This window comes from Catharus ustulatus, chromosome Z (genome assembly GCF_009819885.2).
Source record: "Catharus ustulatus isolate bCatUst1 chromosome Z, bCatUst1.pri.v2, whole genome shotgun sequence".
Classification (NCBI taxonomy): Eukaryota; Metazoa; Chordata; class Aves; order Passeriformes; family Turdidae; genus Catharus; species Catharus ustulatus.
Genome location: NC_046262.2, coordinates 67,530,461 through 67,547,246, shown reverse-complemented (window position 1 = coordinate 67,547,246; position 16,786 = coordinate 67,530,461). Strand labels below are relative to the sequence as shown.

The window sequence follows — 16,786 nt, the reverse complement described above, 5'->3', positions numbered from 1 at the left end:
CCACTTGCTATCTAGCACATTTTCATACAAGTGTTTTAAAGCCTTAGTAAATGTTTGAAGTTCTGACAGATGGGAAAAATTGTTTATTCATTCCTTCATGCTGATATTGTTCTTTGGTTAATGTTTCTTAAGAGGAAAATAAAGTTGCTGAATGTGTAACTAATGGCACTTGAAGGACACCTGAATACTTGTGTCAATCCCATATGCATTTAAGTGTGATGTCTAAACTGACAGGTGAAATTCTCAGCCTTAATAAAGAGACCATAGTAGGGTATTGGAACTATGATTGTGCCAACAGTTGTTTCTATATAGAAAACTGAAATTTGGCCATTAGAAAACAGCTGGTTTATTTGGAGTAATTTTTAAAAAATATGTTAGAGTACTGTAAGGAGATGTTGAAATTTGGCTTAAGTAGTTCTACTTATGAATGGTGCAATGAAAACTAACTTAAACACATTTCTGTCACTAGTCTTGTGTTCTCCACTTAGAATGACAATAGAAAATGTTTTAATTTTAGAGTAAGAGTAACTGTAGGGCCTGTGTCAGGGAAGATCCTCATCAGTCATTTGTAAGGTTACAGAACTCAAACATCTCTGACTCTAAGGCTTCACAATTTTTTTCTTCAGGTATATATTTTATTATAGGCACAATGTAATTAGACTATGATAAAGTTATCTGACAGTGTTATAATTACAGCTATTTATCTTGTAACTGAATTGTATTCTGGGACTGCTGAAACCAAATTCCTGAAAGTTTAATTGCCTGGTCTTTTCCACAGAAACAGAATGTGAAACAGGGTAGAAGATTCAAGTTAGTTTACAAACAATGCTTTTGTAAAAATGGACAGAGTGTTTAAGCATGCACTGGCAATTGCAGTTTAAGTTAATTCTTTTGCGGATCATCTGTGGTTCAGTAGGGCAGCTTATGCAATGACTTTTTTCCAGGTTGATTGATATATTTACTTCAGGGAAATTACAGATGCAAGGGGAAAATCTTTTTTGCTCGGTTGCGCTGAAACAGCTATAAAGAATTTTTAAATAGCTTTACACTTTTTTATATCACACAGGATGCATGTTCATTCAAAAACCTTTTTTATCTTCCTTTTGTGTTGTCGGGGAGTTGTTTTTTTGTAATAGTTTGGAAACTATGTCCTGAACTTCTTCAGTTGTCGCAGGTATTCTAATGCGAGTTATAACCTTGACTAAATTACCTTTAAAGTATCTTCTGACACCATATGCATTTTGTTTGAAATCTGTGCTTCAGACAAATACATAGGTCCTGTGCAATTTGGCTGGCTAAGCTGACACTGTATTGATCTACTACGTACTTGTATCTTACAGCTAATACCTCATAAAGGAGCCTTGTATAAATATATGTTAATTTTGACCTTTCCATCATACAAGGGTAAGTTTACTTCTGCAACTCTGTTGAATTAAAGTATCTTTGACTAATTATCTCCTTTATTTTTATTTTTATAGGTATTGTGGTAAATGGCCTGATTAACATTAGTATTTCAACAATTGAGAAGCGTTATGAGTTGAACAGTTCCCTCACTGGCTTAATCTCTGCAAGCTATGACATTGCTTTTTGTGTATTATCACTATTTGTATCTTACTTTGGAGAAAGAGGGCACAAACCACGATGGCTTGCTTTCTCAGCATTTATGCTAGGAGTGGGCTCACTTATATATTCCTTACCACACTTCACTAGTGGAAAATACCAGTATGGAGGAAAAATTGAAGGTAAGCTTCTGGTTGTTTTGAAAATTACTATAAAAATTAAAATCTCTCTGTCAACTTGGTGCAACTCCTTCTTTGGTGCAATGAAGTTCATCTCTGTCCTAAAATAGGGTGCTATCTGTAACTGAAAATTTATTCTTTGAAATCCATAAGTTCAAAAGCTCCTCTCTGCAGTGAACTTTATTTTTTCAGAAGCAATCTGAGCATCAGTATCCAATCTTACTCTAAAGCAACATTTGAATAAAATGGTTTTTTTTCTTGCCTTGATGAATGCAATTAAAATTTACTTTAAAGAATTATCTGATATCTCTTTGTGACTAGGATTCAAATTAGGTCAGCAATATAGGAGAAATGTTAAAGCTTACTGTACTTAGTAAAGCTTTCTTAGACTTACCATCTTACCTGAAATGTGGCTACTTCTTGCATTTCTTTTTTTTGAACTATTAAAAGCATGTTGATTAATTCATTAACAAGTTTCTGTAAGTTCTTTTTAAAAAGTTGGTAATTTTAACTTGTGGATTATTTGAAATAAAGAAGGAACAAGCAGTACTGAATGAAGCAGTACTTAAATCACGGCTATACCTATCAGTTCTTAAACTTTTCTCACAAAACAAGACTTAGTGCCGTGTGATTCGTGCCAACTATTTGTATTTCAGTTTGGTGGCACACCTATAAATCAGAAATATTTGCAACATTTAAAGCAGGACGACTTAATCTTTTAGGATTGTTGTGTTATTGCAGTCCTCAATCAAAATCATACCTTCAAAGACTAACCGTATTAGAGTGCTCAGTAAAAAACAGTAGCAATTAAACCAGATGCTGAAAGGTTGTTGATTCTCAAATTAATTTTTTTATTAGTAAGCATTTTGTCCACTTCTACAAGCTGTCTAGATGTTAGCTTAAAAAGCAGGGCAAATTTTTTTTTCCTATCTGACAAATGAAGAGCTGAAATTGGATTTAACTGAGCAAGGTCAGAAGAAACCATCTTTGGTGTTTTGGGGGCTATGAGCAGATAATTACTTGTTAGCTCTTGGAAGAGGGACAGCTGGTTGCTTGCTTCTGGCTCTGTTACTGTCCCATTTCCCTACAATTTTGGTTTCAGTATTGACGCCTTTACTTTACTGTGATGAAAGGGAAACTGAATTTAATAGATAGAAGTTTAAATCTGATTTTTTTTCTTGTTTGGAACAAGATAAGCGTGGGAGAGCAGATTACCAACTGTTGCAACTGATGTTTCTCCTTTCAAACAATTTTAGTTGAAATTCCAAAGAACATGCTACTGTTTTTCCAACATCCATCATTGAAGATGGCTGTAGCTATTGATACCTTTATTAGGGACAATGTTTTACACAGACTTTTGAAATCTAAATCCAATTTGTGAATTGGAATGTGTTTCTTCCCCATGGCGCTGTTAGCTAACAGCTTGCCTACTTGTTTTGACTGTTGTAATGCAGGTGCCTATGCTGTTCTGTGGTGAGCACATTTAAGAACTTAAGCTCACTTAAACAAAACACTATCAAAGATAAATTACTAAGAGTGCAGGGAGTGTCTGCACCATGGGAGTCAACATAAATTTTCAGGTGCAGTACAACAGCATCTCTTAACTGTAAAGTTAAGCACAGCACAGGGTTATGGGGTGCCTGGTTTAGCTAGTTCTGAGGTTGATGAAACATTTGAACTATGCAATTAGTTGCAGAATGTAATAGCACCATATCCCAGAAGCCTTCATTTTTAATTGTTTGTGTGTGTCACTTCTAAAGATATATTTTTTTTTTAAATTAAGCTTGTATTTAATGCTTCATATTAAAAAATATTTATTTCTGAACAGGTCTTATTACTAGTTGGCTACTTGATTATAAATGTTTGTCTGTTATATGTCAGTACAGTGAGTTTTTTGTGTAGGATAACTTTAATGCAATATTTAATGTGGCTGCCAAATTTATAAGTCTAGTCTGAAATACAAAATACATCTAGCCTCTTACAGACTTCCTGGAACTTACTGCTTTATCTTGATAATAATTTACTTTTATTCTGAGTATACACATATTCTATTATACATATCTATTTGATAATTTATTTATCATAATGCCACTTCCTAGAAATAGTTGAATCCATTCCGTATTGAAAGATTTTCTAATCAATGGTCTGCTTATAATTTTAATAAAGCCACTGTGAAATGTGTTCTCTATTCTCCAGAAAGGTTTTAGACTCAATTTGTAACACAGGTGTAACCAGCTATTTGGTAACTTTTCCAGCTGACTCATGTATGTGCAATAAGGGGCTCCTCCTGCTGGTGCAACCCTAACATAATCAACTTAATTTGATTAATCAGATGGCGCAGAGGAATGTGAAAACTGTAAATATTATAAGCAGTATACCTTTAAACTTCACTCTCGGATTTTATTTTAAAAATTAAACATGTCTCTGTGATAGCAAATGTGAATTGTAGCTACTTACTTGGCACAAGGAAGGTAACTTCATTTTGAAGACATTGGGACCAACACTGAAACAGATTACCCAGGATCCTACCTAAGTTGTAAGGAAGGAAAACTTCAAAGACTCTTTTGAAGTGAGGTTTTCTTATTCCACATGTTGACCTGTTTCTGTGCAGTGGCACTGTATCATCTATTATGTGCTCCAAGAAGTAATGATTAAGATAAGTTTTCTTTGAATATGTAGTATGTGGCCAACACTTCCTTATGCTTTGTTTTGTAAGCCCGTGGTGTGGATTGATCTTGCCCCTTCTTTGCATAAGTAAAAGATGTACTGAGATGTAAAAGGACCTAAGGAAATGAAAGGCTGTAATAATTTTGTGGAGAAATAGTGTGAATTAATCAGTCTACTTATCTGACCTGGAGGACATTTTCATATATTTATTCAGTGGAACTCATTCCTACCAAACTGATGGGTTTATCCTCCTTCTAAGGATTTTATGTTGTTATGTGGAGAAATATGGAAATGTCTTGTCTATTGGTATTCTACTACCAAAAGTTCAATAATGGCAAGAGAAGGGAGAAGACACCACAATACTCCCTGTTTTCAGTTCCTCTTTTCTGTTCCTTCCTTGTAGTACCAAGTATTACAGCAGCAGACACAACCTTACGCTGCTGTACCACAACTTTCCTCTTTGCGTGTGAGCACAAGTACAGAGGCTTTATATTAACTTCTCCTTCTAGAGGCATGGCAGTGTGTGTTCTGTGAGAGATAGTGGTGTAGGTTTTTAAGGCTTTTCCCTTTTTCATAGGTAAACACTTCCCAAAAGAGTAAATGTAAAGGGAGGATTTTCTTTGCTAATGACAGACTGCATTTTCCATCAGGTCCAGATTTCCTTAGGTTGTTCAGGCTACTCTGTCACTTTAGAGTGGAGGTTAGTGCTCCTCAGAATTTTTATTAGGTATAGGAATACAGTGAAGTATCTTTTACGTAGTATTCACAGCCTCTGGAATGACCATTTGACAGGTGGTTGGTTGGTTTTATTCATACATCTGGTCAATAGTACTTTCAACAAGTCAAAGCATATTTATAAGGCTATTTCCTTCCTGTTTCCTTCCTGGAGAGGAAGAAAAAAAAACCCCTGCTAGAATTTCTTTTAGGGGATATGATATCACAGAAGGCTTGGCATATTGGTATATTAATAAGTGTGAAAATCAAAATGGGAGCCTGACATAACAGCATTCTTTTGTAGTTTAGCTTTCACTACAGATTATTCTTCAAATTGGACTGTGATGAGGTAGGTAGTGGAGTTGTAAAGTCTTGCTGTTCCTGTTTTTCAGACACATGCCAAACTGCAGAAACCATCTTTGCTAATGCCACTTGCAGTGTCAGCACAAACTCTTCGCTTCACAAGTACCTGTATGTCTTTATCCTCGGACAGCTGCTGCTAGGAGTTGGAGGAACTCCTCTATATACTTTGGGGACAGCTTTTATTGATGATAGTGTCCCAAAACACAAGGCTTCCCTCTATATAGGTAACTTTAAAACTGTTTAATAATATCTTTGTCTGGATAGATCCTAGACTGCAATGCATTCCAAGTGTTTCTATGAATTCCTCTAATTAAACAATCTTGTAATTATTACTTACGTGCATAAAGTATTTCTACATCGGTTACTGTGAGATTTAGATACTAGAGTGTTTTAGCCTTTTCAATTTTTATTCTACAGGATATGTACCATTTTGTTGCCAAGTTCGTTACTGTTTTCTATGAGTATGAAGATATTTGTTTCTCCCATTTCATATGTAACTAGATTAAAAACATATTACCTAGACTTGTAACTTGTAGGAGGAATTAAAAACTTCTCAGATTCCAAGACTGTTTTCAGACTAAATCAATATTTTAAGGGGCAAAATTGAAATAATTATCTGTTTGCATGCATCTGTTTTCCAGGCAAGCTACTTCATTTGATGACAACAGATAGGATAGATTCATATGATAAATCTTAGATGACAAAGACAAGTTTTGTTTTTGCTGTTTCTTTATTTTGAGAGAGATAATATTCCATTTTCTCTTCCTCCTCTTCCTCCTCCCTTGAAACCCATGAAAGAAATGGAGCAGAATTAGGGTTGTCTACATAACTGGAGTAAAAGTAGTGATTTGAAAACTCAAGAGAATGGTGTCAGTGTTCATTGGTCTTTTAAAAAAAGACTAATACAATAAACTAATGCATGCATTGTCTTCAGGCAATTGAGTTCAGAAGAGCAGTGTGTTCTCCCTAATATAACAAAACTGGAATGCAAGACAGTGGGTAGGTAACTAAGCCTGGATTCCTTTTCTTGCTTCATGCAATGCATTGTGTTAAAGTATGTTGTGTTGCTTTACCTTATACGAAAAGGCTTACACAATGCAAGGAAAAAACCAAAACCAAAAAAAACCCCCACAAAACAAAACCAAAATAAACCCAGGACACACTCCTGAAATTGTCCATAAATGGGTGCTAGCACCTTTTTACTTTAAACCTGCAAATCATAAGTTGGTGTTTTCTTTCTCTTCTACACTGGGTGCATTTTCATGAGGACTGGGATATCTACAACTAAAGCCACTGAAGTTAAACAATTCCAAATGGTACTTAAATTGTGGGGGAGAAAGTAGGCACTTTCTAAGCTCAGTTTGGAATTCTGTAGGATGAATATGAACTTAACTCAGACAGTTCTTATGACCATGTCACTATTTCTGAAACATGGAAAAATCTGAAACATGTATCTACTCAATATTTCTTTTTACTTACTTGACTGTCACATTTGCACTCTTGCACTCCTCTCACTCTCCTGACTCCCCCATCATTTTCTCTTACTAACTAGAAGGAAATTAAGTGCTTTTGGTCCATACATTTCAGAAACAAATGAGAAATCCAGATTATTCCACCTGAGGAAAGAGAAAGAATACATGTTTACTAATCAAGGATGGATCTAATTGCTATTAATTGCAAGACTTCATCTGCAGAGACAGTGTTTCCTGCTATCAGTCAGTGCTGAACTGCAACAGAAATCTGTCTGGTAGGCCAGGAACGCTGGTGTCACATTATTGCATCAGAAAAGTCTGGTATTCTTTTTTAGGGTATGATTACACAAGCAACTTTTTAGGTTGATGTTTTCTTTTTTGGGGGGAGGGAGTCAGGGGGTTTGTTTGTTTTGTTGTTTGTTTGGGTTTGATTCTTTAAAAGTGTCATGAGCTGTTAAGCACCTTGGCTTTGTATTTTAAGGCAGATATTACTCCTGTCAGACACTTTAATGTAACTGTCTTCTCTTTTTAGAAGATTTAGAAAACTTCTTAAGATTTTAAAACATAAATTAGCAAGTCCTTAAAGATTGTGATTAATACAATTAATAACTAATGTTCATAATTTCACTAAATATTTTTCACCACTTATCTTTTTAAGGTAGGCAAAAATGGGGAAAAAACAATCTAATAATGCTTAAAGATGCAGTCAGTGAAATGCCTTTTGCTGAACCTCTGATTTTAAGATTCTGAGAGCTGCAAATTTCCTTGTTGAGGCATAATTACCGATCTTATCTTCTATATGCTATAACGGAAGTAGTGGCAGTGAAAGAACAGGTTGACTTACAGAAACCTTTTGGTCTGAAGTTGACTTAAGAATTTTTTTAAAAGAAAGTTTAAAAAAAATTTAAGAAAGTCTTGATGTACTTGATGTGTTTTCTCTTCTAGGAATTGGCTATGCCATGTCTCTGCTGGGTCCTGCTATTGGCTATGTCTTAGGAGGGCAGCTGCTTAAGGTTTATATTGACATTCAGATCCCAAAAAGGCAAGATACAACTTAGTTTATTGCTTCCTATTTCCTTTTCCTAATAATTTTTATCCAAATATTCAGCTTTTCTCTTTGTGAGGAGAAATTTTTTTTTCAGAAAATACCATATTTTCAAGAGCTTCATTAACATGAAAACAAGTTGCACTTAGGCTTCAAGCGAGTTACTTGCCAGAGTTAGTGACTTGATGGTGAAAGTTTCTCTGTAGTGTAAATGGTTATAACATTTAAGTATTAGCTATTTTAAACCTCAGCAGCAAAAAATGCTTTTTCTTTTGCTTAGTCATCTATTTAGGGTTAAACTGCACCTACTGATTTCTTGTAGAAATGTTTCCTTGAATTGGAGTATGAGGGTTAGGATATTGCTCCTTAACTCCTAAGGAAGAGCCTGCTAGAAAATCTCTCAGTTGAGTAATTGTCCATTTTTAAAAGAAGTGTTATGAATTGTACTAATGTCTAAACCAGCAACTTCATTTGCATTTTTATTTCCTCTGTTTTAGAGCTTTCAGATCCATGCAATGGCATTCTGAGCTTCTGAACTAGTTTTGATATAACTCATAGATTATGGGGAATCTTTCTAAATCCAGCATTTCCAGTATCTTCATAATGTCTCAGAATCTTGAAATCCAAGCAAAAGAATAGTCTTCAATTGGAATGACAGTAACTAATGAATTGAAGGCTATATTTGGTGGAATTCAATATTTTTATAATTGCCCAGTGAAGTTGGTTTAAACAAGCAAACAATAAACTTAACATGTCAAACTAAGAAAACAGCAATATTAAAAGGCTTTCTGTAAATAAGTATTAAAAGGAAATACTCCAGCTCACTGAAATCTGAAATTCAGAAAGGTAAACTTGCTTTTTCTGAATTACTTTTCCAGTACAAAGGTGGATCAAGATGACCCACGTTGGCTTGGAGCATGGTGGATAGGATTTCTTGCATGCTTTTTTGCAATTTGGCTTCTTATAATACCTTTTTCATGCTTTCCAAGGCACCTACCAGGTAAAGGCTTAGCAATACTTGGCTACTTTGGAAGAGACATTTGTTCATATTTGTGGGTTATAGACTACTGAACTGAATGTTTCCTCTTTGATTTTGTTTCTCAGTTAACTGCCTTTGACTGAAATCTGAGGACAAGTATTTTTTTTGTTGTTGCTTCCCCCTCCAAGATGCAGCCTTTAAAAGGAGGCAAATCGGCTAGAGGGAGGATCTTGTGTATGGTAGTCTTGCCTATATGGCCACGCGGTTGGGAATAGATGATCTTAAAGATCCTCTTTCAACTCAAACCATTCCTTGATTCTGTGATTCTCTGTAATTATGTGCAGTAGGACTGCATATACCTAAGCATGGAGACTGGTATTCAGTTTGAAAGATGCTTGTAGCTAAGCACCTAGGACTATATTTAAAGCTTCTGTGTTACCCACCAAGAATACTATAGAAAGAGCATCCATGAGCATCCAAAGGGATTACTATGCTAATACTGAAGGAGAAATGATGGAGGAAAATTAAAAATAAAGCAGGAAATAGGAGAATGTAAGGATGATTTAAAAAAATAAAAAAGGACATTCTCTGAAGTTTTAGGATGTCCCTGATAATATCTTATTGTAGCCAAGACCTTCCACCTGATAATATCTTATTGTAGCCAAGACCTTCCAACGAAAGTGTGATGCTTTCAACAAAAATCTTCTTTCAACAGCACATTACTAATCTGTTTAAAAATCTGTATGAATAAAACAGGCAAGAAGACCTATAATATCTGAAATAGTTTTCCCAACTGAAGGAAACATAAATTTTTGTAATTTTTTGACATTATCTAAGAGTGCAGGTATTCAATGTTTTCATTGTTGATAAATATGACCATTTGTAGGAACTGCAAAAATTCAGGCTGAAAAAATCTCTGAAACTCATGATGATGGAAGTCAGGTACTGGTTCAGATCAACAATATTGGACAAAGTTTTAAAGACTTTCCTATGGCTCTCCTGGTAAGAAAAATCTCAAATTTGCTGAAATTGAATATATTCTGAGAAATGAAATTATTTTTCAGATGTTAGAGGTCTTTAAAAATGGCTTATTATGCTGTGATAGGGAAGACTTCAATGTTACTGATAATTTAATGCACATTCATTTTGTTGATGCTTGAGATTGCTAGAAAACCATATTACTGAAGTTCCATTTCAGAGTATCTACTTTTAAAATATAATGACTTCTACTTTAGTTGGTACCAAGATCAAATAATTTCCAGAGCATTATGATAATTTTTCCCCATAGATACTGTTGAGGAATCCAGTGCTTATGAGTCTAATAATAGCCAGTTCATCAGAAGCTTTAGTTGCCACTGGATTTGCCACATTTCTACCAAAGTTTATAGAAAATCAGTTTGGAAAGTCGTCAAGTGTTTCAGCAACTCTTGGAGGTAACATGGCTTTTTATTTTTATCTTAAATGTATTGTGTTGAACACTTCATTATTGGTGGAAGATAATAGGAGTATTTTTTTAATATGAGATATTTGTGAATGTACTTAGATGGAATGCAGTAATCAGAACAGTATTTTTGTTATTCTTGCCTGCCCGTAAGTACAGTAATTTCACGAATACAAGCCGCACAGACTATAAGCTGCATCTCTGGGTGTTGGCAAACATTTCATTCTTTGTCCGTAAATAAGCCGCACCTGAGTATAAGCCGCTCTGTCGTTCGCAGTGAGGACCCATGTGCAACAAAGTTACCAAATAGTAACAGAACCGTGGCATGGTGGGGGCTTTACTGGCTCAGCTAAGGCTGTGCAGGCTCGGCCCGCTCGGGGCTGCTGACGGGGCCAGGTGGCCCAGCTCAGTGGAGCCGCTCGGGGCTAGCCGCTGCCTCTGGGCTCGCTCGCCCTGGCCCGCCACTACCCTGCAGTGGCAGGCGGGGACGGAGCACCCCTGCTCCCCCAGCGGGCAGGGATGGAGCACCCCCCGCTCCCGCCGCGGCGGCAGTGGGCAGGGACGGAGCCCGCCTGCTTACCCCACAGGCTGCAGGGATGGCAGCACGGAACCCCCACCTCTCCCCCGCCTGAAGGCGGGAACTCCCCTGCCCCTCTCCCCCCGCCACGTGCTGCCGGCACTGAGTTGGCCCCACCCGCCGTGCAACACAGTAACCAATTTGTAAAAATCGCGAAATCCTGGGTTTTACTGGCAGGTGCTCGGCTTGGCACCCTGGCTGGCACTTCTGGGGTTGTAAATGTCAGAAAATTATTCACATATTAACCGCTTCTGAGTATAAGCCACATTTCTGGTGTGGGAGCAAAATTTTAGTCAAAAGCGGCTTGTATTTGTGAAATTACTGTACTCTAGTACTTAATTTATCATGGGACTAGCTCTATCTGTTGTTTGCAGTATCTGAAGACTTGATACGCATATTCAAAGTATACTGAGGATTTTGTGTGCTGATGAAACTGTAGTTTATTCCTTTCTTATTCTTGGTGAAAAATGTTCCGTTTAAAATAGGCTGAAGGAGCACTAATATCTTAGTCCCTACTGAAACAAACAAGATGAAGAGCAGCTAGAAAAAAAGTAGTTCTTATTACAAATAAGATGTTGACTTTACCTTTCTCTTTTGTAATTCCACACTGACGTTACAATGAGTTTGCAATAAAATGACTAATCAGAATGGGACAAGTCTATTACGTTGTCTATAGTTGGCTTACTGTCACCTATTTATTATCCGATATACAGAAGTAATATAGGTAGAACAGGACAGAGCTATGAAAAATTGAGTGTTGGAGAAACAGAAAACATCGGATGAAAGAGCCATGCTCAGTAGGCTCACATGATTAACTTTGACACAATGAATTCTGAAGAATAGCAATCAGATCAAGGCAGAAATGTCCATAATGCCAACAGATGCTTGCAATATGCAGATTTAGTATTTCAAGAATGTGTCCCCCTAAGCTGTAGAGTGTTGCAATATGTAACTATGGTAGTTGAGCTGTTCTTTCTCCAACAGAAATGTATTTGGGAAAGACTTCTGAATTACGGTAATTTCACTACTATAAGGCACAACAGATTATAAGGCGCACATCCGGGCAGTGGCAAATTTCACAACTCTGTACATTATATAAGGTGCACCAGACTATAAGGCGCACCTTTTTTTTTGCAGAGAGGATCTGTGCTGCGCACAACAAAATAATGAATTAGTAATGGAATCTGTGGCCACTGGCCGCCTCCCTCCCCGCACGGCTCCCGTTGACCGGTGCCGACCGTGACTGGCGACCGCGGCTGCTGGCCACCTCCCTCCCCGCACGGCTCCCAGCCACCAGGGCCGCCCCCCTCCCCGCGTGGCTCCTGGCTGCTGGGGCCACCCATGGCCACCAGCCTCCCCCCTCCCCCGCGCAGCTTCCGGCCGCTGGGGCTGCCTGCGGCCATCGGCCGCCTCCCTCCCCACGTGACTCCCAGCTACCGGGAATGCCCATGGCTGCCAGGGCCGCCCCCACCCCTGCGCGGCTCCCGGCCGCTGTGGCTGTCCCCCTCCCCATGTTGCTCCCAACCACCGGGGCCACCCGCGGCCGCTGCCTCCCTCCCTCCCTGTGTGGCTTCTGCCGGCTGCGGCCGCCCGCTCCTGACCCCTCTCATGACTTGCCGCTCATGTGGCACCGCCCCCCCATTGCGGCTCGCACTTCTGGGTTGGCAAATTTTGCCACTTTGTCCATTATATAAGGCTCACCAGACTACAAGACGCACTTCTGAGTTCGGGCCAAAATTTTAGTCAAAAGGGTGCACCTTATAGTGGTGAAATTACTGTACTTCTCTGGGCAATACTGGATTGTATTGTTGTATCAAAACAAAGCATATGCAAGTTTTACATAAAAATATATTGAAATGCATGCTCAGTTGTTAAACAAAAATTAGGAATGAAGTGGAAAACTGAGTGTTGCATTTTTTTTGTCCACAGACCTTGTTTGAATGTCTTTGAGTTGAAAATATTGGCTGTGATTATTAAATGTACAGCTTTAAAGAAATGCCTACAGTAATGTTGAAAGCTGGCTGTATCTCAACTGAGTTAACTAGTCTAAGCATTACCAATGGCCATGGAAACTATTTAAACTATCATTGACTGTGGTTTGTGAAATGCCCAGGTCTGTGGCCTGGGCAGTTTTGTTATTGTACCTGAGCTGTCTCTATAGTTGGCTGTCTTAAGTTGATGTAAATTACAGTAAATTCACGAATACAAGCCGCACTGAGTATAAGCTGCATCTCTGGGTATGGGCAAATATTTCGTTCTTTGTCTATAAATAAGCCACACCTGAATGTAAACCGCTCTGTGGTTCGCAGCGAGGACCCGCGTGCAACAAAGTTGCCGAATACTGACAGAACCGCGACATGGCGAGGGGTTTACTGGCTCAACTAAGGCTGTGCAGGCTCGGCCCGCTAGGGGCTGCTGACGGAGCCAGGTGGCCCAGCCCGGCGCTGCCACTCAGGGCCAACCGCCGCCTCTGGGTTTGTTCGCCCCGGTCCCGCTCACGGCGTGGCGCCGGCCGGGCACAGAGAGAGCGCCCCGCTCGCGCAGCGGCGTCGGCCGGGCACGGAGCACACCCTGCTCCCGCCATGGCGGCGGAGGGCAGGGGCCAAGCCCCCCCCTCCTCCCCGAGCTGCGGCAATGCTGGCGTGGGCTCCCTGCCTCCTCCCTGAGCCGCGGCAATGGCGGCGCGGGCTCCCCTACCCCTCCCCGGGCCGTGGCAATGGCGGCGCGGGGTCCCCCCGTCTCTCCCCTGGGCTGCAGAAGAGGAGGGAAGAGAGCTCTCCCGCCTCTCTCCCCACCCCCCGTGCTGCCTACAGGGAGCCAGGGCAACAGAGTAACACTTTGTAAAAATCGCAGAATGCCGGCTTTTACTGGCAGGTGCTTGGCTCGGCGCCCTGGCTGGCACGTCTGGGGTTGTAAATGTCAGAAAATTATTCACATATTAGCCGCCCCCGAGTATTAGCCGTACTTCCGGGTTTCCACCAAAATTTTTGTCAAATTGCTGCGGCTTGTATTCATGAAATTACTGTATACTGAGTTCTGTGTTGTATTATTGATTGTTGATATTAGCCATATCAAAATGCTCAGTTAGTTATTTGGAGTGCAAAGAGGATAAATCATTGTGGAGTAAATGGAGTACGACAGCAAAACTGACCCACTGATCTAGACTTCTTTAAATCTTTCAGTAGGTGTCTTCTTGCATGTTGTGCTGTCTCTTGTATAATAGTGGTTATGTTCTCTTATTAAAAGATTCATAACAGTTGTATAAAAAAGAACATGCACATGTCAGAAAACCACTGAAAGAATGAAAGAGGATTTTCTATTTTCATGGAGATGCCTACTGGTGGTCAGAGTCCCTATCCATAGTGCCTGTAAGTCATGTAGTTTGGCTGTGTTGAAGTTGGGTTTTGGATAACTATAAATTCTCCAGTTAAACCTCTGGAAAGGCTAAAGGTGATGTACCAGTAGAATAAATTACTTACGCAGTGAGATTCTGGTAGTATGGTTTGAAAACAATATCACATGGACTGCATTTTGCAGGTAACTGTTTTTTTTCTTGGCATTAAATTGCACTCTTAATTGCTTCGCAATTATGTCTTGCATTTTTATATAACTGCTCCTTGTCTTATTTTCCTCTAGGACTTGTACTAATTCCAGCTGCAGCTCTAGGCCAAGTCATAAGTGGTATCTTGGTTTCCAGGCGCAAAATGGACTGCAAAAGCATAATCAAGTTCACAATCAGGACCTATTCAGTGGCCCTTATATTAAATGCAGTGTTTTTATTCGCTAAATGTGGGAATGAACCTTTTGCAGGTGTCTCTGAAACATATAATGGGTAAATGTATTTTAATGAACTCTTGGGTTTAATGTCAATATTTATTCAATTCCCATAGTTTCAAATATTACACATCAGCTGTATTCATCCACTGTTTAAAAGTGGAAAGAAGGCAACTAGCTATTCCAAAAGTCTGCTCTCAAGTGATGAGTTACCCTGTCATGAATTAACAGAGCCAGAGGCAACACCAGCTGTTTGAGGGTCTGCCAAAGAGCCAGATGGTGCTGTGCAAAGTAATTCTAGTAGGCTGGTACTTGGGGACTGCTAGGTGCCATCTGAAAAAATCATAGGCATGAATTATGTAGTGTAAGTTGGTAAATAACTTTCCCTTATAATAACTTCGGTAAATAACAATCCTTTTTTATTGTTTTCCCAAGTACTGCATTTTATGCAAAGGCTAGGTACCACTATCTAGTATAAAAGTATAATCTGATTGTTCTTCTCCAATGCATAAAAAGGCATTTGAAGCTAAATTAGATGGGGAAGAGGAGTGGTACACTTTATTAACACAATAACATGATATGTACCGTGAAAATGCAGAAGATGGGTGGGGAGGAATTCAGTTTTGTAGGTTCTAATGCCCATGCAAAGTGGTGGAAGGTAGAAATTTACTCATATGCAAAGTGAATCAACAAAGTTCTCTACACTGGTGACTGAAAGAAAATAAAAATCCTTAAAGCACAAATTAACTCTCATTCTGATTTCATCTTAACAACTTGCTATATAAATTGACACTATTGAAATCTGACTAATATAAGACTTTGCTTCAGTGTGTGAAAAAATTCTTGTAGACAGATGACTCGGACAATTCAGAACTGTGAATCAGAATTCAGATTTTGGTTGTAGAAAGCTTATCGTTACATATTGAACAAACGAATATATATTCATCAATACAATGCTGAAGATGCAGTATAGGGAATGGTATATGAAGTTATCTGTGTTTTTATATCAGGTCCTGTGATAAGCAGCTGACAAAAGTTACAGCTGAACTAGTTTTCATCATAAGTTAAATACAACTAACTTGTATTTTACAGTTTTGTGTAACTGTATCAGTTATACAAGCAATTTGAAGTTAACCAGTCCTGAAATATATCTCTTCCCTTAGTATCCATTATAGAAAATGGCTCAGTTCTACCTTATTCAGTGTTACATGTTGAATTATACTTTACTGGACATGTGCATCAGAATAGTCAGTGGCACTAATACAGTACCAGTCCTTAAACTGTTTTCTATGAAGAAATAAAATATGTAGCAATATCTTTAAAAAATAATAAATTTATAAACTGGTGGAAGGAGCCAAGAATTGCCTCCTGCTTATACTAGTGAACGAATGCTTCTGTAAGAATAAATTATGAGACTGCTCTGAGAGTCGACTTGGAATTTGATGTCAATTTTTGTGCAGTATTTCAAGAATTCCTTCATGGCAAGCCTTCTCTTCCTATTGAAAAATAGCCTGGAAAGGTGAGGGAAGCTTTTGCAGGTTTCGTCTCAGAATCATATGAGTACAGGATCACTTGTTTGTATTAATGAAAACAGTATCTTACTTTTAGTAACACTGTTTATTACTAAATTAGGCTATCAGCAGAACTAACATGGATTATTTTGTCTAACAGGCACTTCAAATAATTGGTTTTGCCAAATTCTATTGCCCAGTACTTCTTTGGAAACTTGAAGGAACAGAAATGCAGGGGCTATTTCATACTTTTCATTTTCACATGTCTCTGGGACTCTTGTTTAAAAACTCCTATAGAGTTTTATAAGGAGCAATTGATGACCTCATCTGCTAGATTTTTTAGAAAAGCCAGGGGTATATTTTTTGTTATATTTTTCTCTGACTGTGCATAACTAAATGTTCAGTCCCTCTTTGGAGGTCAGGGCAAAGAGACACTGCTCATGTAAACAGGACAGATGGCACCAAATTGATTAAGTATTTCTAGGCTTTGCATGCCTCACAAGC

The 16,786-nt window shown here is 38.6% G+C and overlaps 1 protein-coding gene across 1 annotated transcript in view; it reads left to right on the top strand.

The window, feature by feature from the left end:
* The window catches only part of SLCO4C1 (solute carrier organic anion transporter family member 4C1), a 30,418-nt gene that overhangs the window by 3,535 nt on the left and 10,097 nt on the right, over positions 1 to 16,786 (top strand). Inside the window, exons 2-8 of the mRNA XM_033084680.1 lie at positions 1,479 to 1,742; positions 5,513 to 5,707; positions 7,901 to 7,997; positions 8,879 to 9,000; positions 9,866 to 9,981; positions 10,268 to 10,412; positions 14,634 to 14,829. Coding sequence (XP_032940571.1) covers positions 1,479 to 1,742; positions 5,513 to 5,707; positions 7,901 to 7,997; positions 8,879 to 9,000; positions 9,866 to 9,981; positions 10,268 to 10,412; positions 14,634 to 14,829 — 1,135 coding nt within the window. The remainder of the gene's footprint in view (positions 1 to 1,478; positions 1,743 to 5,512; positions 5,708 to 7,900; positions 7,998 to 8,878; positions 9,001 to 9,865; positions 9,982 to 10,267; positions 10,413 to 14,633; positions 14,830 to 16,786) is intronic.